Raw genomic sequence first — 21,176 nt, 5'->3', positions numbered from 1 at the left:
GTCAGGAATAGTTACAGAATTAGTGACAAGATTGTTAGAACGAAGAAGGAAAAGAAACTGGGCCTCACACAAATTACGGAAGAATATGACGATTCCAAATTTATATAAAAATTTCGTACTACTGCTTTTCGATCTGATGCTTCAGGAGCTAGAGAGTATGAATGAAGTGTGAAACTATTTCCCAACGTAAATCTTTTTGCTTGTAGTGGCATTTGATATTGGTACTTTGTGAATTATATTCTGTCGTGTTATGAAAATGACCATTTGGGCCAAAACAGTCTCGTTTATTTGGTTTGTGTAACAACTGCTGCAATATTAGGCAGGCCTGTTTCATTTTATCTAGCATACAGTGACAAAATACACGTAATCAGATCGAGAAACCACACTAGACTTGGGTAATATTTTACTAACAGCTTTTCTAGTATTAGACAACGACATTTCGTTTTTCCAAGTAGCAAAACAATGACGAACTTGGTGAGGTAATAGATTCTTTGCCAGAAAGGAAAGTACACCATATAAAGCTGTGGCAAGATTAGAGAGGAAAAAAAAGCTAGGGCTTAAGGATTGAAGAAATGTGTACTGTCTTGCTTGTCTCTTGTCTTTACTCGTTTTATGTATCCTATATTTAATTTTATGTCGCACAAAACAGCAAGTTATTAGCTAATGTGCAGTAAGGACTGCAAATTTTCTGAAGAGTTCTTGTTCTGCCCGTTACAAATAATGCCTTTCAGTATTAATTGCGAGATTTTTTTTTAAAGAGGGGCAGGGTGTCAAACCGGCCGACTGGGAGCAGGAGAGGCACCACAGGACATTTTAATTTCCACTGGCTTGAATATAGTTTGATGGCACCCATTACAAAACATTACACGTTTGAATTCCACGGAGCGAAATACAGAGACATGTAATGGAAGAATGCTGTGTGAAGAGGTGTGGCACTGCACTTTGGCTCACTTTAAGACCAAATAACATGTCTTATATTCCCTCAAACATATATGTTTTATGTATCAGACTCTTCAGAAATATGTGCGCTACAGAATGAAGATATTTTTGAAAAGTTGATTTTTTGAATTTTTTGTGTCCTACGTCAAACGCTCGAGGGAGGGGGAGCGCCACTGTCTAATATTGTCCAGGTTCGGAAATATCATAGATCCGGACCTGATGCACAGATCAGTCTGAGTTGTAGTGGGGAGGGGGTAGTCTCCACGTGACCCATGTTACTGTTAAATGGTTTTGCTGTTTCCTCTTCGTTTATTGCTCTCACGTGAAATGAAAACAAAATGGATTTCTGTGGCCAGAAGCTATCAAGTGAATTAAAATTCATTCACATAATTATGGAAGGCTACAATCTGATATTAGTTTCAGATTTTATTTTGTTTCCACCTTTCTGACAGTCAAGCGTTAATCACCTTGCAGAACAATGAAGTTATTTTTGGCGGTTTGTTAAATAAATTTTGCTTTTATTAATCTTTTCTGCTGAGGCAGTCAATTTATTTGAAACGAAGGGTTTAATTCCACACTATTGGCTAGTTACAACTGTTTGCTGCACTTCAAGGTCACGTTTTCATCTTCTAGCTCGTATGGCATTATGATATAACAAAGAACCAAACATGAGATAATACAATACTGGTACTGCAAGAAAATTTACACCTGAATCTGGACATACGAATGTGCACTTTAAGCCGAATTATGCATTTTAGTATGGTTCACAAAATTCCCGTGCTCTTGGAATATCCTCTAATGTCTTGTTTGTCTTATGACATAATGTAAGATCTTTTAATGTTTTACACGTACGAACGTACGGGCTTCCTGCGTCATCGTAGCTGCGCAAGCACAGTGACTCCTGTTATCTGGTGTTTTCTGGCAACTGCTGAAACGAATTTCTAACAGGTTGCTAGAAAATATTCTGAATGGCTGTTTGAAAAGCATCACTTTCAAAGTAAATTTCCTTATAAGCAAGAAGAACTCTGTTCGCAAATGTCCGATGAATTTCTTAAATCACAGAGCGTTTGGATCAGAGATTTATGTTGTCAAAAATTTTAGTGGCACATTTGTGTGATGTATCTTGAATTGTAACATGCACAAAAAAAGATCAACATTATGTGTGAAAGCTTAGCTTCTCTTGTAGCTTATTAATCTTAAGAGACCAGTATTATACGTGAAAGCTTTTCTTTTCTTGTAGCATCACTGTTTATATTAATTTAAACCATTACCTTTACCTGTTTGTGTGTTCATGCTACTTAACAGTGATGTTGGTATTGGCTGACTGGCACATGTTCTACGCTCTGAATGTCCGCTGTCATCGGCTGGCGCTATCACTTGACATGAGCTACGACTAGCTTGCAAAACCACATTGCAAACTCGATTTCAATCCTTCGAAAAGTAACATCCGGTGTTTGGTGGAATTCATATTTATACTTCCGTAATACGAAAATATGCAGTATACATGTTGCTGCACATCAGACATCTTTCCAAAACTTGTTTTTTCCCGAGTTTCGTTTTCTAAAGTGCCGGGAAATTTTACACCGGTGTATAAAACCACAACCATCGAAAGGATTGATAAGTTTTACAGTTCCGAGGAAGTATACTGTTACTTAACACGGAAAAAGTGTATTTTCATCCAGGAGAAAGTGTATTTCTAACCGGGAAATCCGGGAATTTTTTTTTTTTCTCGTCCACATATACCCCCTGTGAATGAAAGCAGCTGTCCTTAGAGGGGCGGTGACAGAGAGCAGGGTATGGGTGAGGGAAGAGAAGAGTGCTGACTGGTGAAGTGTGTAGGGAGTAGGTGACAATTGGACAAGGCTACCAGACGCAGTGTTGAGAGGTTATGGGGTTGCGAAGGGAGGTGGAGGGGAAATGGGGAGTGCTGCCCTCTGCCAGTGCACCCACAGATCTTCCCCCCCCCCCCCCCCTCTCTGCTCCTTCCTTTTCTGCTTCCAATTCCCCCCCCCCCCCCCCCCCCCCCTGCCACATCCTCCCAATGCTGCACCTGGCTGCCTTGTCCTGCTGTCATCTAGTCCCCCATGCTCTAACAGACAGTACTTCTCCCCCTCTCCCCCCACCTACCCATACCATTCTATTCCTCCCCCTTCCCCACACGACTCTAGATTGCTGCTTGCATTCAGTGCAAGAGTTGCTTTCTGGCTGCAGCAGCCGGAGATAAAGGTAAAGGTTATGTGTGTGGGAGGGTTATCTATTTGTGTGAAAGTATGTGCATTTTCTTCTCTGAAGACGACTTTGGCTGAAAGCTTGATGCGTAATACACTTTTTATTGAGCCTGTGTGAAGCTCAAGTGTCATCTTTACCATGAGCAGCAATCTATCCATTCCGGAATATTGTTAATATTCCAACCTGGACTTTCCAAACTTAGACAATAAATTTGGTAACATGAGCATAATTACATGTAGAAGAGGGATCATCAGTACTGTAGCACTGAACAGCTTTTTAATCTCTAATACATCACTGGACTTATTTCTCGATAGATACTTTAACAAATCAGATAGTAACATCACAAATTTTAATCATTGCGTTGTATAGATGTATTCAGGAACTGAATATTGTTGCAATGTAGTGTTCATCAGATCAGTATGCTACAAACTGCGTAATGATAATTTGGTAAACAAAACCATCACTATCTCATCCGATATATGGTATCTAATGATGCAGCTCAGTCTTCAGCAGATGATAGTCAGTGCTGAAGGGGTGTAGCATCCACCTGTCCCACCACATTTTTCACTGTGCAACTATCAGATCACATGTTAGTGCACATATTCATATCTACTGAGGAACTAATACTTTTTCAAGCACTTTTTTAAGAAACTGCTCACTTATGATTTCACATTTTACAGCTTCACACTGATACTTTGTATTTGTAAAGAAAAATATTATGGTGCTTTAAAATTAATTAACTTGTCACACTTAATGTATAGACTTTGCATTGACAAATTTTGCCATTGGTATTATGTTACATAAGAAATTATTTCTAAATCCAAAAGTAGTTGTATCTATATCCAACTTAAACTAAATGAGAATTATATAGTGATGGTATATTGCCCCATATATCACTGGAAGCTGTAGACAAACTATTAACTAACTGGTAGCATATTTATTTCTAGAACAAGTGCTCCATCTTGTTACCTGCAGTATAAAACTGTATACATCAAAGTCTAGAAATTTTTACCGTTTGTAAAATGTTAACACACAAAGTTAAAGAAACGGTAAGAACAGACAAGTTTAATGATCTTCAAACAATGCTACAAGTGAGCTAAGCACTTTTGGGCAAAAGACTGGATTTATTGAGTGGAAATTTGAGTTAGTGCTGTAAGATTTGTGCAGTTAATTTACGTTACAATTCATATTGGGTCTTGTTCAGTCTTTTTATAAAGCGAAATTGCCTGCCCTCTACATTTTGCATTACATAATTCTGTACATTAAAATTGTAGCTGAATCAATACAAGCTGAATTAATGTGCATTTTGTTGGATATTGTACAGTGATAACTAGGGGCCTATCAGTTCACAATAAATTGTATTGTTTCGCAGTATATGAAATGAGATTCTAATTAAATTTCAAATAGGAGTTTTTCTAATCTAGATGAAACTGTGGCATAATATACATGGTTTTTGTAAAGGTATAGTTCTAAATATGTTCCTGCCACCACCTTCTCCTGAAAAGATTTCAACATTAGCAGTTTTAAAGTTTTCCTCTGCTGTTCCTGATGGAGAGCTAATCATGTTGAAGATAAAGGCGTTCTTTCCATTTCTTTTTTGCTAGTTTATTGCTGTTAATAACAATGGTTCCAAGAACAAAACACATTTTCTTTGAAAGATTATTCTGCCCGAATTTTTGAGTCAGGCCACAGTTGTCTTGTGATTATCATTTCTGAAAATGCGTACATCATTCTACGTATTATACATATCTGGCAAGATGACAATCTCTTGCAACAAAAGTTCCAGAACTAAATAGCAAAGAAATCTGTACCAGCACTTGGACACAAATACTAATGTAAGAATAAAGAAAAATGATGTAATGTGTTGTAAAATGTTTTGTTCCCAATTTCCTGTGATATTTCAGCCTAGAAATAGTTTTTGTGTGGTTCTGCAGCCATCAGACAACTGTCAGCATCCATTTGGCTTGATGAAACTTTACAAACTGGAAATGGTTGAACATGAAATGTAATTATTTACACATTACATTCTATATGTGTGATTTCAGTGGTTAATGTCACAACAGTTCTCTGTAAGTACTTGTGAAAGACAACCATGTACTTTTGTAACATCAATCAACAAATGAACTAAATGTTCAACCCACATTGTTAGTCTGATTTGTGGTCTTATAAGTACTTTTGCTTCACTGATTCTTGGGAACATATCAAAAGAACAAAAATCTGTGTGATGATTTGTCCACAGCTTCACAAAGATTTTGACAAAACGTAGTTATAGTGCCATAGAGGTATACAAATTATTGGTTCAGAAGAATGATCTTCTCTACAGTCTTCTGTTCAGGCCATTGTTGATTCTAAATGGCTTTTATCCAAAAGCATTGTTAACCCACTCGCACAGAATTCACCAGTGTTTTATCTGTCAGGGTTAACTACTGAACAGAACTGCAATTGCCTTGATATCTGTAAATGTTGTATTTCTCATTTTGTCAAATATGAGAAATATACACTATGGGGTAATAGTTCACACAAGTCTCCATCTGATTAATTGCATGAACAACCAAGGAAAACAGGAAACTTCCCCATTATGGATAAATTTGACTTTCCGATTGTCTTTGCAAGAAATTATGGTTGGGTACTATTCATGTAATTTTCTTGAAGCAACAGTCTACAACACCCTAGTACTTCAAATAATGCATTCTAAACCACAACTTTATTCTTCTACCATTTTTGGTTCACGAAACCATGATCACTGAAGGGAAAGCTGGACATACGTGATTTACACATACATATCAGTGAGGTGACACTAAATGAGCCCTCCCACCTTTCTTGTCCCAGGTGTTAGTGGGCAACCCTTGCATGGTCACGTCTGTCCTTGATTTTCTTCATGAAAGTGGTTTGCTCTCCCAGGTTTAAGTACCTGAGTTTCCCTCTGGGATTGAAGTCCCGTGGTTAGCTTTGGTGTTGGTTATGGAGCCCTTGACCTTGCCTCCACACCAACCACGTTCTTCCCCCATTTTCCCTATGATTTGTCTGGTCTTTTGTGCCATTTTGTTTCCCATTTTCTTGAGTCCTCTTCCCCTGGTGTTGAACACATTGTGTTGTGATCATGCCACGGTAAGAGGATTGGGAAAGGTGAACAGTGGTGCTGGTGCACCAATGCATTTTCCATTCTGCTTAACTGGACTGTGCTGTTTGTGTATTTCCTCCCTCGGTTTCTGTCACCTTAGATCATGGGACCAATGATGTCACTGTTTGGTCCCCTTCCCCAATCAGTTAACCAGCCAACCATCAGTGAGGTGCCAATATACTGATATATAAGTGTAAATCACTAATATCCAGCTTTCCCTTCAGTAACAATGGTTTTGTGAGCTGAAATTGCTAAAGGAATAAAGTTGTGTTGGTACAGCTGGTGGTTTGCAATGCACTATTTCAACTATTCATTTATACTGAAATCATGGTCAAGAGTCTTTTTTAACAGATTAAATATCACTCCAGAAGACCATGTCACCTACCTGGGACAAATAACCAGTAGAAACAACATGGCAGTCATGAAAAACACTTTAATACGTCAAAAGAGAACTTTTAATCTTGTAATCTGAAAGGTAAAAATTCATTCCGTTGCTCTGACAAATTAAAATCTCAAACAAGATTGTTGAAACCATCTTGAAACAGAAAACTGTTGTACATTTGGTTTACAGGGTGACTTAGAATTTTGGGTATGTAATGCATTCATGGTCACTCGCTGACACATTCTCAGGAGTCACTGGTACCAGCAGTTCCTTACTGTGACATAGTGTAGGTGGTAAATTTACATATGGTACAATATTCTTTTCTAATTTTCCTAGATGTCATTTATTAATGTGGGCAAAAATACTATGAGTTTGTTGCATGATGATTTCTTTTCCTCCAGGTCTTGGGAACAGTAAAGGACATCTGATTTAATTGCCCCAGGGTGGCTCATGAGTCTTTTGTATGTATGTATATGATGAGCTATACTATCTTCCATGTGATCATCATATACGTCCCATGCAATACCGAGTTTTCAATAGACCTACTGCAACTCCTACCAATTGTAAGAGACAACTGAAAGGACTGCAAACTTTGCAAGTCCTCATTTTAATAATTTCTTTTGATTTCAATAATTTCTCTCCATTTTAATTCTTACCCAAGAAATAATTTTTTGCTTAATTTTTCCTCCATTTTGGTTAGATTTCCCTCCCACCATATTTTTTCTAAAGTTATATGGTACTCAACTTATCCACAGTGTGTGGTTGCCTTACACTTGCCTTAAACTAGAAAGCTCCCCATGTAGGTCTTTGGGCAGAGATTGTGGTCTCCTGTTCCACCAACATTGGTGCATGTGGGCCGCCTCACATTTTAGTCTCATGCAGGCAGCCCATCTGCACCTGCAGGGTGTGCATCCTGATATGTGCGCACTATCTTCTATGCTTTGGAGCAGCCATGGCTGCCACATCTATCTCTCCTGGCTCTCACTCACTGGTGCATCAGCGAGTACGCCGTTAGGAATGCTCCTTTGTATTGCTGATATCACACCTCTGGATGGTGCAGATGGTGGTTGGGGTGGACCGCCTTCTGCTTTTTGGATGCCCTGTAGGGTAATCCACATTCGCCAGCTAACACAGCTTTAAATTTCTCACAGCTTCAATAACTCATCATGTGTTTACTGCCAAAGTTTTTTCACATCATCTCATTCTCCCTTAGTAGTGAACAGTACTGGCATGTATGGCTGCCAGCGCACTGCACACAGATATCGGGCATCGAGCAGTGGTATGCCACATGCCCAATGTAGTAACTATTGAAACAGTGATGTGGACCTCAGCTCAGCTTCAAATTCTACATGCTGACGGCTGTCTTCGTCACCAGCGTGAGTCCGTAAAACTTCCAATTTTCAGAGGTATCCATGGCTACTGTCAATAGGAGAGGACCACCTTCTCCCATATTCGGGGTTTCACACATGTAACTGTGCTGGGGTGCCAAGTCTTTAAGGTGTTTAGGCTGCATCACCTGGAATTGGCTGCAGCTTGGCATGTGGGCACAGCATCAGACACATCCATCTCTTCTTCCTCTGCAGACTGCAATGTCACTGTGGCACCACAGTTGGGAGGCCAGATGGGGCCCTTGAGACACCTGCATGGCTCTACAGTACTGCGATCCGCCACACCTGTCATTCTGGTCAGCATTCCTTGGAACTTGGGCCTTGTCTGCAACCTCTATGCCGGCAATGGTTGATCGCTAATGAAACTTACACAAACCAATGACCATACTAACTTGGCTGTCTCAAAACAGAAAATTGTATTGCCATAGCATCCCCAACTCTGTCTGACCAAACCATGGGGGCTACAACAAAGGATGGAGAAACACACTAAGAGAAAATACTCAGTATCTGGTATGCTCTAGAACTGATGGAGATTTATTGCAAGAAAACATTTATTCTTGTCGAACATGTTAAGTATCACTTTGGGGGGAGTAGCTGCATTAGAGATGATAAATGTGTATCTGTTATTTAAAAAAATGAACTGCTGCATAGTCACAATTTGATAAACTGCAAGAAAAACCAACCACTTTTACTCCCTATTTTATCTCAGTGTAACACAGGATATATTTCATCTGTATCATTCACATCACACTACTGAATTGCTAGCTAACCTGAAACAATGAAGAATTCAGCCACTTCAGATTGTTCAGATGGACAACAGGTTAAATAGGGGTGTCTCAGCCTTGCCTCTGAAGAAAACATTCTACCTCAGACGCATAGTACACAGGTGTTAACGCTTAAATTGATCACTTTCAGTACATTGATCCAGTACAGAGTTAAGGTGTGGGAGATTGCTAGTGCTGTGGGCATCCCAAATGAATGGGTACATAATATTTTGCATAAACATTTGGACATGAGAAAGCTATCCGCAAGACGGGTTCTGCGATTGCTCATGCTTGGAATTGTGTGAAGTGTTGCAAGGATGGTTTGCAGCTGTTCAGGAAGAATCCACAGGACTTTGTGTCGTTTCATCACTGTGGATCAAACATGGATACATTACTATACTCCTGAGACCAAAGAATAATCTAAACAATGGGTTACCAAGTGAGAATCTGCACCAAAAAAGGCAAAGACCATTCCTTCAGGAGGGAAGGTTATGGCGACTGTCTTTCGGGATTCGCAAGGGATAATCCTCATAGATTATCTGGAAAAGGGTAAAACTATTACAGGTGCATATTATTCATCGTTATTGGATCTTTTGAAAACCGAGCTGCAAGAAAATCGCTGGCGATTGGACCACAAAAAAGTCTCTCTCCATCACGACCCTGCACCAGCACACACCTTAGCAGTTGTGGTCACAGATTTAATGGAAAGCATTCCAACTCATTTCACATCCCCCCTATTCTCCAGACTTGGCTCCCTCGGACTACTATTTGTTCCGCAATTTGAAGAAATGGCTAGTGGGACAAAGATTTTATTCAAATGAGGAGGTGATTGCAGCAATAGCTATTTTGCAGACTTGGACAATTCCTATTATTCGGAAGGGATCAACAAATTAGAACAGCACTGGGCGAAGTGAATAAGTATAAATGGAGACTACGTCGAAAAATAAAAAAGGTTTACCCCAAACACGTAAGTAGTTTTTTATTTTTGCACGGACTTTTCAAACACCCCTCGTACTGATGTGGCATCTTAATACAAAATACCTGTAGCAATCAAGTGCCTTGTATCACCACATTAGAAACAGGAGCTACAAGTTCCCAATTGTCTAGAGAACAGATAATAGAATCACTTCTTTCAGTATTTGAACTCCGCTTACTAACAAGCTGAGCTTCAACATTTTAGGTCACTACCTATAGTACCTACAACCCAGTGGAGCATCCATGGAGTCCTTTGTGTTAGTGACCACTTCCTAATCATGCTATCCTTACAGAGCTGAAGAACTAACAAATTTTTACCATGCTGGTCTATTAGACAATAGAGCTAGCAAGACTACACTTCAAAAAGGCTGTTAAAATTCACCCAGGATAAAGAAATTGGTAGTGTGCTAAAAGTTGCTACTGGTGTGATCATATGTACTGCAGGTGCAACAATACATTGTTCTTTATGCCTTCACCAATGGCAGCCGATGCCTCATATTTCAGACTATTAGCAGAGGCTATTAGAGAGCTTACAAGAGCATATGAACACCATCTCTCGGAGTCTAATTTAATTATGCGTGAATGATTCTGGCAAGATAAAACTCTTAATAAAAAATAAATACATATAAAGAGGAATGTTGGGAGCAATATGTCATGTATGATGTCACTCACACCATGTGGTTTAACAATTCTCTGCAGCTGATGCTTAAAAGTGTCAACACAAGCCTCTAGTCCATTGCTGCTAAAACTTATAAGCTTTTCTGAGACTGGCGAAAAATTGTGACAGGTGTGTATAATTGTTCATCAGTAGGTTTATTATTCAGTTAGTTTATCAGCTGTAAATATGTTGGAACAAGCAATAAAGTCTTCAGGAGCTTTTTTGTGCTCACAGTTTTGTTTTCTTGAGTTTAATTGTTAGTGACATACATTATTTGAAACGGCGACCAATTAACCAACACTGGGAGCTTCTAACACTAAAAAGTGTGTTGAATGTATTGAAAGATAGTGATTTTGTGGTCAGTGTCAAAGAATTGTAGGAGAATAGCTGGAATCTTGAGGATGCAGAAACTTGGCAAAATCATGATAGTATGAAAGCAAAACTCTCAAATGTTTTGTGAAAGTGCAGAATCAAAAGATACAGCCAATAATGGTGATGCAATTCTCAATAATGAAGAAGCGACACTGACAAAGTTAATAAATCGGGTGAAACTTGCCATGATGAATCTCATGACATGCTGTACCATCTGTTTACAAATGATAATGTTTGGTTGTTCATCTTACTAGCATTATACAGTGGATTTGTTTAGGCTATTATTTACAGGTAATGTACTCCAATGTATAGTTGACTAAATGTAAAACAATGCTGTGAAGGTATTTCTGAGTGATAATATGTAGATCAGTTCTCTGATTTGTAGGTGGAAACATGTTGGTGTAGATGAGAGACTTGGCATCTTGGGTACTCCCATTACATATGGGCAAAGTGAAATCCGTCCAATTACAAGACTACTAGATGGAAGATCCTCTTTCAAAATAGAGGAATAGTGATGAGCGTGGGCTGAGACAGATATATGATCGTCTTACGCTCATTACATTTTGCTTGAAATCTCTGGCTAGGATAGACAAAAGCAGATGAGATTAGACAAAATTCTACATCAGGTAAATTATTTTAACAATAGACTGTGTAAAGTGTATTACTCAGGAAGAGATCTGTCTTTAGATGGATCAGTGTTTGTTTGGAGAGAGTGGTTGTCCTTGACACCAGCAGTTCTCAAACAGATTCCTTTTGAAATACTAAATATTTTATGCAGACCTAAAAGAAGCAAAACCTGGTCTTATGTTCACCCTTAAATGACAATAATTTAATGAAAGTTATCCAAAAATAGATACGTTATACACTACTGACTTCTACAACAGTAACCAAAAAACTCACAATAATAAAGTACGTAAAATAACAGTGTATTGATTCCACTGTAAATTGATAAAATTGTTTCCATTTTATGGGATGTATGATTATATATTTTCATTTTGGCCCAACTGTTAATGTAAGGCATTTTAGAAGAGAGCTGTGAAGACTCATCTCAGGTTCAGCATCCAGTCTGTTATAGTATTTTGTCTCCGTAGCCGCATATGCTGAGAATCCCTTTTCTCAAAAGTGTATTGTAGGAAATCGAAGAAGAACTGATAAAATCACGGAAAACAAATCAGGATAGCCAGAAGCAGATTTGAACCATTATCACCTTGAACATAACTCCAGTGTGTTAACCACTGCACTACCTCATTCAGTGCACTACAGTGGACATGTTATAACTAGGATCCCCAGGCACTGATCTAAGGTCGCATTTGCTACACCACACTCCGAAGGCATTGGGGGAACAGAATGGCAAATTACTGTATCTCCTAACAAAATATGTTATCAAAGAAACTATAAGGAATGGTAAAAATTACTCCAAATCTCTCAAAAAGAAATCCTCATTATATGCTGCTTATGTATTAACCACGCCAAACTCATCTATGAGCTCATCATGTAGCAAGAGAACCCTCTCCAGTGTGTCTGTGGAGTACCTATGCTAGTATTACATACCTTTGATGAATGCATTTCACTGACCTGTCTGCAGGGTTGACTAAAACTAGATATCTTTTTACCTATACTGCCAGCTGACAAAACAGTATCTGCTGAGTGTTCTTCACATTATTACATGTCAGTAGACATTATAACACCATATAATGCTGTACCCTTCTGTACCAGCTTTGGGGATGTGTAGGGAATAACTTTCTCTGCAAACCTGATCTTAAGGGGCATTTCTCTGACATTGGTTTTATGCATACAACAAATTTCTTATTTCTTAAACTTACATGTCTACTTGTCCACATACAGTCAAGATTTTTCATCCTTTTGGCATAATATTATGCTGTGCTTTTAAGCTTGCCCGTAAAGTATTTTGTGCGCTGAAGTCTTTGCATGACAGGTGCAAGAGGTGTGCCTCTTGCCACAGGTAATATACTCCCCTTTTTTAGCACTACCAATTCGTTTCTGTTACTAGATGCTTATTTCTCTCTTTTAACCCTTTCGTGGGCTGTGGGGATATACTTCCCACTAAATGTATTTCTTTACAGTGGTCAAATGAATATGTGTTACCACTTCTGTACACTCCTGGCATCAAGTAGCAGTCTGCTGCACCTGCTGTAGTTTCTGTTTGTTGTGAAATATAGCCTTCAGGACTGTGGGAAGTATATATCCCACCAAACAATCGTGTTTTAATGGTTATTGGAAGTATGGTTACTGCCAATGTAGTTTCTGGAAGGAGCTTTGGAAGTATACTTACCACCAACTTAGGGGTATCCCAAAGCTTTTGAGAATATGTTTTACCACCTCTGTCTATGCCTGACATCTTGTGGTAGTAAACTGCACCAGATGTATGAAAACAGTGACAACAGTCAGTTACTGTTTGTCGTGGGATCACTAATGTTGACAGAACACATTGCTTTGCTTCTGCAATGTACATTATTGTGACCTATATCGGTTCATACCTTTATTGCAACCGAGCGAGGTGGCGCAGTGGTTAGCACACTGGACTCGCACTCGGGAGGACGATGGTTCAATCCCACGTCTAGCCATCCTGATTTAGGTTTTCTGTGATTTCCCTAAATCGCTCCAGGCAAATGCCGGGATGGTTCCCTTGAAAGGGCACGGCCGACTTCCTTCCCCGTCCTTCCCTAAAACCGATGAGACCAATGACCTCGCAGTTTGGTCTCTTCCCCCCAAAAAAACCCAACCCTTTATTGCATGATAAAGTTTCAAGGGTCGTTTTCACATTGTAGTAAGTAAACTTTAATATTGATAACAAATATTTTTTAACTATAGTAAAAGAAAACTGAAAACATTGTTCATTATTTTTTTTACATGTAATGACAGCATGTAACAGCATACAAAAGGGAAGTGGGAAATGTAGTTACCAGCAGTTGCAATACCTCAAAAAGGTGCTGTGGTGGTACATGTACCACCATAGTTTTTGTTCCTAAATGACAAAAATAAAATCATCAAAAAATTGTCAGTTGATCATATTTTTCACAGGATAGCAAAAACCTTATCTTCACTGAGTTGCTACACAAAGGCATACACGAAGGGTTAAACTATCTCACATTAAATGACACATGCCAGGAATTAAGCTAATGGTGAAGCTACCAACATTGTAAAGTTAACACCACCTTGTTTCATTAATTATTTTTTTTGGCAGATGACAACCTGACGGTTAACTTATTCCTATATCAAAGTAGATCCTTCATGAATGAAATTTGCAAGAATTAGTGTGTAACATGTGACCACATGTAGTTTATTTTGAGAAATTATTTATTTATTTATATATTTATTTATTTATTTTTCATGAAATGCCTTAAATCTGTATTTAAAAACTGGAAGGGAGTTTGTTGAAATGTGAATATGAAGCATGTTGTTGATCACGTGTGTGTCAATAATAATAATAATAAAAGGATTTAATATTCTTGTGTATTTTAAGAATAAAAGTTCCAAAGAGCATAACAATTTTTAAAATTGCAAAAGACAGAATGGCAGACTAGTGCAGACCTCACAAGATGAAATATCAGTTCTGTTAATGCGAACATTTAAATATGAAAAAACTGTCCTAGCTTTCAGTAACGTTAGCCTCTTCCTCAAGAAGGAAAGAGGGATAGATTTGGGAAGGTGGGAAACCCTGTTGTAAGATGAGGAGTGTCTCCCCCCTCCCTCTCTTCTTCCTAGAAATTAAGTTTCATGACCCTCCTTCCCCAAGCCAAATCTATCCCTCTTACCTCCCATGAGGAAGGGACTAAAAGTTTTGAAAGATAGTAAAACAGTAATGATTTTTTAATTTGTGTATTGACACTACAGGAATTTCACCCCTTGAAGATAATCAGTGCCCAGCCATTCTATCTTGTAGTAATTTTACATTTTTCTCAAGTGAATTTTCTTTTTGGTGCAGATTGATAAAGTAAATATGAAATTATTGTACAATATTTTTTACAGAGATGCATTTTTCAAGCCAGTATGAGAGTAATATACACTGTTTTGGAAAGATTTATACACAGTCTACTCATTCAGTAGTTCAGAAACAATATTCGATACTAATTTCTATTTATTTATATACTTTTTAACTGCCTTAGTGTCCATTAACAGTTTTGAGCTATTAATACTCTATTCAAATGATCTTTTCAACAGCTAATGCATAGACTTGCTTGCTGATAATGGGTTCTAGACAAGTCATTTAAAATGAAAATAAATGCTATTCACAACATTCATTGATAACTGTTGAGGTTAACAGTCAAAATCATTGTCTGATAATTCATTGTGACTTCATCTCCATGCTTTTTATATTAAGTGAAAATGATTTTGTCAACCATGATACTTTTAAAGAGGTACTTTTCTCAGTTCAGTTCATTCTAAAAAGCCGTAGCTGTTGCACTGTTTATGAATAATATTTAGCTTGGTATAGGTAAGGGATTCCGCATGTACTCATGCTCAGACTTCCATTCCTATCATTTCTTAAGTTTAGCTTACAGTTATTAAAAAGTTCAGCTAAAAGTATATCAGTGTAGCAGACTCACAAAATGTTCATATTATTATCTGTTTGCATGAAGCTTCAATTTACATTTACTTGCTAATAACTTATTGATGATGATGATGATGATGATGATGACGATGAAGATGACGACGATGACATAATGAGGGTGAAAATAGATGGAGGTATGGCTGATTAAAGGGTATGCAGACTGAAACTTCCTGGCAGATTAAAACTGTGTGCCGGACCGAGACTCGAACTCGGGACCTTTGCCTTTCGCGGGCAAGCGCTCTACCAACTGAGCTACCCAAGCACGACTCATGCCCCGTCCTCACAGCTTTACTTCTGCCAGTACCTCGTCTCCTACCTTCCAAACTTTACAGAAGCTCTCCTGCGAACCTTGCAGAACTAGCGTTCCTGAAAGAAAGGATATTGCGGAGACATGGCCTAGCCACAGCCTGGGGGAGGTTTCCAGAATGAGATTTTCACTCTGCAGCAGAGTGTGCGCTGATGTGAAACTTCCTGGCAGATTAAAACTGTGTGCCGGACCGAGACTCGAACTCGGGACCTTTGCCTTTCGCGGGCAAGCGCTCTACCAACTGAGCTACCCAAGCACGACTCACGCCCCGTCCTCACAGCTTTACTTCTGCCAGTACCTCATCTCCTACCTTCCAAACTTTGCAGAAGCTCTCCTGCGAACCTTGCAGAACTAGCACTCCTGAAAGAAAGGATATTGCGGAGACATGGCTTAGCCATGGCGAAGGTCCCGAGTTCGAGTCTCGGGCCGGCACACAGTTTTAATCTGCCAGGAAGTTTCATAGCAGCGCACACTCCGCTGCAGAGTGAAACTGCTGCAGAGTGAAAATCTTATTCTGGTATGCAGACTGTTTTCCCAAGGCCTTTCCTGTACAATTTTCCCTATTCTTACATGAGCTGTTAGTTACTATGATTGCTGAAACTGCTTTGCCTTATTCATAAAGTGCCCACAACCTTTCATCTTTCCAAATCCTGTAGGTCTCAAGTGTTCTGGGGAGCTGACCTATTGAAACTATAGCCAGTTCTGCAAGTTTCTTCCCCCATCATTGCTGTAGTTTGGCATATCTTGCTTTTCTGTTTAGTACATTATAATTGTTTAAAATTTACAGGTTCTGTGGGAGCTGACAGCAGGCACTCTGGGCAAAGCCCCAGCTGCCGTCACGGACTCCCTTCCTCCAGCAGCGTCCGTTGTTGCTGAAGCCTCAGCAGATGCTGGTCTGCCACTGGAAGATGAGGATGAACTCGAGGACATGCAGAGCAGGCTGCAGGCTCTCCGAAGTTAATGTGAAGCTGCACTGTTTGTATTCCTGTGACATATTTCTAGCAATTCTGTTTTACTGACATATCTGGAGACAGCTGCCACAAAGTATTAGTTTATGTAATTTGCTGTAATTAACAAGAAGGCCAAGAATACTGTTCTACTAATGTACAAAAATATTTTTAATATTGCGATAGTATTTAATGATTTTGTACCTCATTTCGTAGATTTGTCAACAGTATTTTTGAACGAATTAGAGACAATAAAAGGGAACACATTTGATTTGTTTGGTATGTAATGCAGTCTGTACAACTTGTGAAGGATCAATCATGTTAACTGGCAAAAAAGTAAATACAGCTCTTCGGAGTAATAATTCGAAAGCCCTGAATATTTTTCTGTTCTACACAAAACTTAAGGATGAAAATATGAGTATGTTTAGTCCAGACACCGTGCAATGAAGTATTACTCTGCATTAATTATGTGCCACTTCTCTGTGGTATGGTCGTAACATCCAATTTAGATCAGTTAAATGTGTTCATTATCCAGGTATCTAACAAAATGATATTCTGAATGCTGTTTGAACCAGTTAATCTTACTTGGAAAGAACATTAATGCATCCGTGAAAGGAAAGTGATACCTTTTGTCAGATTTTATTGTATGCATATGGAAGATTGTCATTGTAACTAAGCCATAAAATTCAACGTCTAATAGCCCCTGACTCTCATCTGAGTGTAAATTAGGGGCACATAGTCCAGAAATAAGAAGCCGATCTTAAAGTGGCTCATTGTACATTCAACAGTCAAACCAGCAGCTGCAAGACTTCACTTTGTTTACGATAGGTAAGCAGTATTTACTGGTGAAACATTCAATTTTTTAATCAAGGATCTGAAAGAAGAGTGTAATTATGACAAATGAGCTGAATGTATTATGTGTACATCAAACAGATGTGTTTTGTAAAACACCATTGCAAAGAACTATAAATTTGTTCTTTTCGTTATGTCGTTCTGCCTGGTGGAGTGCCTTCAAACATACAGGAAACCTTCTTCTTTAACAATCCACATATTGTAATTGTGCTTTGTAATTGCAGAATAAGTGTGTGTGTGTGTGTGTGTGTGTGTGTGTGTGTGTGTGTGTGTGAATGAGTGAGAGAGAGAGTGTGTGTGTTATTTATGAAATTATTCTTTTACAGTTTGGAGAAAGCCTGACACTATGTACATAATAGTGAGCTTAGAACCTATTTATATGCAGCTTTAAAAGTTTTGATGATGTAAATAATTTTTGATTTAATTCCTAAATAAAAATCATTAATCGCTTGTACTTAAAAATAAACCACTCTGTTGTGCTTTTTATAGTTTATTTTCCTTGTTGAATAAAGCACATTTGTTCACTTAAATGTTTCATTTTTTTACATATATAAAATGCATTTCTACGACAAATGCTTTTCAGTATACACAACCCAGGTACTTTCAACCACTATACTTTTAAATGGTGGACTCATATTCATCAGGGAAGTATATGGTAATCTCATTCTTAATATACTATTTGCTGTTTCACATGTGCTGTTACATTAAAATGTTATTTTTATTTAGTGCAGTTAGCAGGTTCACAGGGAGCTGTCATCTCGAAAATATTGCTTTCAACATTGCACTGGTTTGTTAGACATTCTGCTGTTGGAGGGGACACACATCGTCAGCTCGATCTACGTACATACTCCACAAGCCACCACACCAAGCGTGGTGGAGAGTAGCTTGCACCACTACTAGCCATTCCTATTTCCATTATGCTTGCAAATGGAGTGCGGGAAAAACAATTGTCTGTGTGCTTCCGTACGAGCTCTGATTTTTTTTATCTTGTCTTCGCGATCCTTACGCAAGATATATATCTTGGTGTCAGTAGGGCCATTCTGCAGTCTTTCACAAATGCTGGTTCTTTATAAACTTTCTCAGTAGTGTTTCATGAAAAGAACATCCACTACTATCCCCTGATTGTCATTTGAGTTTGTGGATCATTTCCGTAAGTGAATGTATTGGTAACAGATTAGTTGCATGCCTCTGAATTGCCTTGACCTCATTTGACTCAACCTGGTGGGGATCCCAAATGAACAGTACTCTAGTAGTTTGCATAAGTGTTCTCTACAAAGTCTCCATTATAGATGAACTGCTCTGTCTTAGAATTCTGACGATACACTGAAGTCGACATTCACCTTCCCCACAATCAACCTTACATGGTCAGTCCATTTCATGTCACTTTTTAATAATTCACCATTGTCTTCCTTCAACCTGGAGGGGGGTGGGGAGTATAATATGGCACATTTGGCATTTGATGAGCAACATGTGCCATATGGGTTGTGCCAAATGATGAGAACCTCATAGAATTCTCACCACATTGGCTTGGTACAAGTTCATAAAATAAGCTCCATATATGCTATGGCAACTTTTCCATCACATTAAGTAGGACTGTGTGTATCATAGGGTGTGAGTATCTTAGTTTAACTTCCTGAGTTGAGAGAATGGTACAAATCTCTAGGGAAAAAACTGTCAACATCAAAGTGTGATATATATCTACATCCTTGTTGAATTAAGGTTGTGCAGGTCTCAGCATGAATTAATTAGTCTGCTTGTGGGAACGTGATGGTATTCAGTTCATCGAAAAACATCCTGAACAAGATGTGGTTATTTATTAGAACCAATAACAGCCATTCTGAAATAAAGACATTAGTTAGACCCCCATGAGCTATGGATATCAAGAGAATTATAAATTGTAACAGAGTACTTAATGCTTCAGATAATGTTGTTATTGTAAATATGGAAGGTGACTGTTTCAAAAGTTGTCTCCTCTCTGCATTCTGAAAAGCCTATAGACTACTTCAGGAACTCTTATTTCTGTGAAATGATTTCAAAACGAGACATTCTTGTGGATGACATCTACCTTCCATCAAGTTACAACTCAAAAGTAAAACTAGTTGGAGGTTACGAATTGCTACTGAGCTAAACAACATCCTTAATTTTAATAAGAATATTGTGTCCTAGTGTGATTTAATAAATATAATACATTCAGGAGCTTAAAGCAGAATGGGAAGTAAAAGGCATCGGTGAAGTCAAGTAAATGATGAGTTAGAAGAAACGGCTGCTTTTCTACTCATATGCAACACTGTGGTGCTACCAGAGTAAGTAAGTTAAATGCTGCCTGCTCTGAACTGAAATCTTACACCGCAAATTCCATGAGGTGCCTGTGAGCATAATGTCCTTACTACCATGTTATGCAATATCCAGGTTACTTGCTGTAAATGGGAAAAAGTTGCACATGATCCAAGAACTTATGACTCATTATCATCAATGTGTGTAACCCGTCCTTGGAACTATGCTGTTTGGATACATTTTGTGCAGGTGGCTCCACACAGCTCATAGTTATTTGAGAAATAATGTATTTCAAAACTGTCAAGAGCTACCAACTAAGTAGTTAACAAAAGATTTATTTATTAGCAGTCCTTGTTGGCTCTTGAGTACAACTTCAAATTCTGTTTAGAAACAGAGGTACAAAAAATAAAAGTCACAAGCAATTATCATACACTGCCAGAAAATTTTATTAAGCCCAAAAATTGTCAGTATTCGTACATCTTCCTTATGTAGTCAGACCAGCGGTGCAGAAAAAGAACTCCTCAACCCAGACATGTTCAGCTGAATTCTGCTCAAACACTTGCACCTGAAAGCGTGTAGTTCCTCACAGTCCACAAACTTCCCGTGAATAAAACAAAAAATACTACACCACTTACAAAGGCATGTGCTCCACACTGAAAGAGAAGCTGTACAGAAAGCAGAATACCAAATTTTTAAAAAATGCAAATCATCAGACCAGACTTCTTTGATGATATCTGATGAGTTAGAATCCATGAGCAATATGCAAAATGATGTTTGCTGAAAGTAATCTACTGGTCTTTCAGTTGATCCACAAGTCACAGTGTCCCCACCTTGACAAAAAGGAGATAAAGGAAAGAAAAACTCATCAGTAAAATGGCTCCTTAACTCCAGTGGAAAGTAAATGAATTCAGAACTCATGTGGAGTAACAAAAACTCTTGGCAAAGGGGAGACATCATCTATGTCTGCAAGAAACACACAGTAAAGAGCCTGACATGATTGTGCAAAGAGGCTCACAGGAAAGACAATTCCGGGTGAGGAAGGAACTAAGTGTGGATTGAGCATATTTGTCACTGACAATTACTACTACACTTCTGTCCACCTAGAAGCTAACATACAAGCAGTCGTTTTGGTATTATACCTGCATATGTTCACCCTACATCTGCCACCAAACTAAAAATTAAATCAACAAAAGTGGTTGCTGATTTGCAATCAAATAACCACTTACCAAACTAGATCACTTAGAAAACTAAACATTGTCTGAAAGGAAGTTGCTGAAGTGGATGCTTGCAGGGCTAATTATACACTGCACAGCTGTGGCTAAACACTTATAAGTGACCAGGCACAGGGAGATCATATTACAAATGTGACCCAAGTTGATGCATACATTCCAGAAT

The 21,176-nt window shown here is 38.5% G+C and overlaps 1 protein-coding gene and 2 non-coding genes across 3 annotated transcripts in view; 1 reads left to right on the top strand and 2 right to left on the bottom strand.

Moving 5' to 3' along the window:
- LOC126473464 (charged multivesicular body protein 3) overlaps nucleotides 1-18,037 on the top strand; it is a 57,440-nt gene extending 39,403 nt beyond the window's left edge. The window contains exon 7 of the mRNA XM_050100533.1: nucleotides 16,496-18,037. Within this exon, the coding sequence (XP_049956490.1) occupies nucleotides 16,496-16,669 (174 nt within the window). The 3' untranslated portion in view covers nucleotides 16,670-18,037. The remainder of the gene's footprint in view (nucleotides 1-16,495) is intronic.
- Trnas-cga (transfer RNA serine (anticodon CGA)) lies at nucleotides 15,590-15,664 on the bottom strand. The gene has a single exon. It is a non-coding gene; the product is annotated as a tRNA-Ser (tRNA).
- Trnas-cga (transfer RNA serine (anticodon CGA)) lies at nucleotides 15,891-15,965 on the bottom strand. The gene has a single exon. It is a non-coding gene; the product is annotated as a tRNA-Ser (tRNA).
- Nucleotides 18,038-21,176: the final 3,139 nt, after the last annotated feature.

The sequence above is a fragment of the Schistocerca serialis genome, chromosome 4, assembly GCF_023864345.2.
Source record: "Schistocerca serialis cubense isolate TAMUIC-IGC-003099 chromosome 4, iqSchSeri2.2, whole genome shotgun sequence".
Lineage (NCBI taxonomy): Eukaryota > Metazoa > Arthropoda > Insecta > Orthoptera > Acrididae > Schistocerca > Schistocerca serialis.
This window is presented reverse-complemented; position numbering and strand designations above follow the sequence as displayed.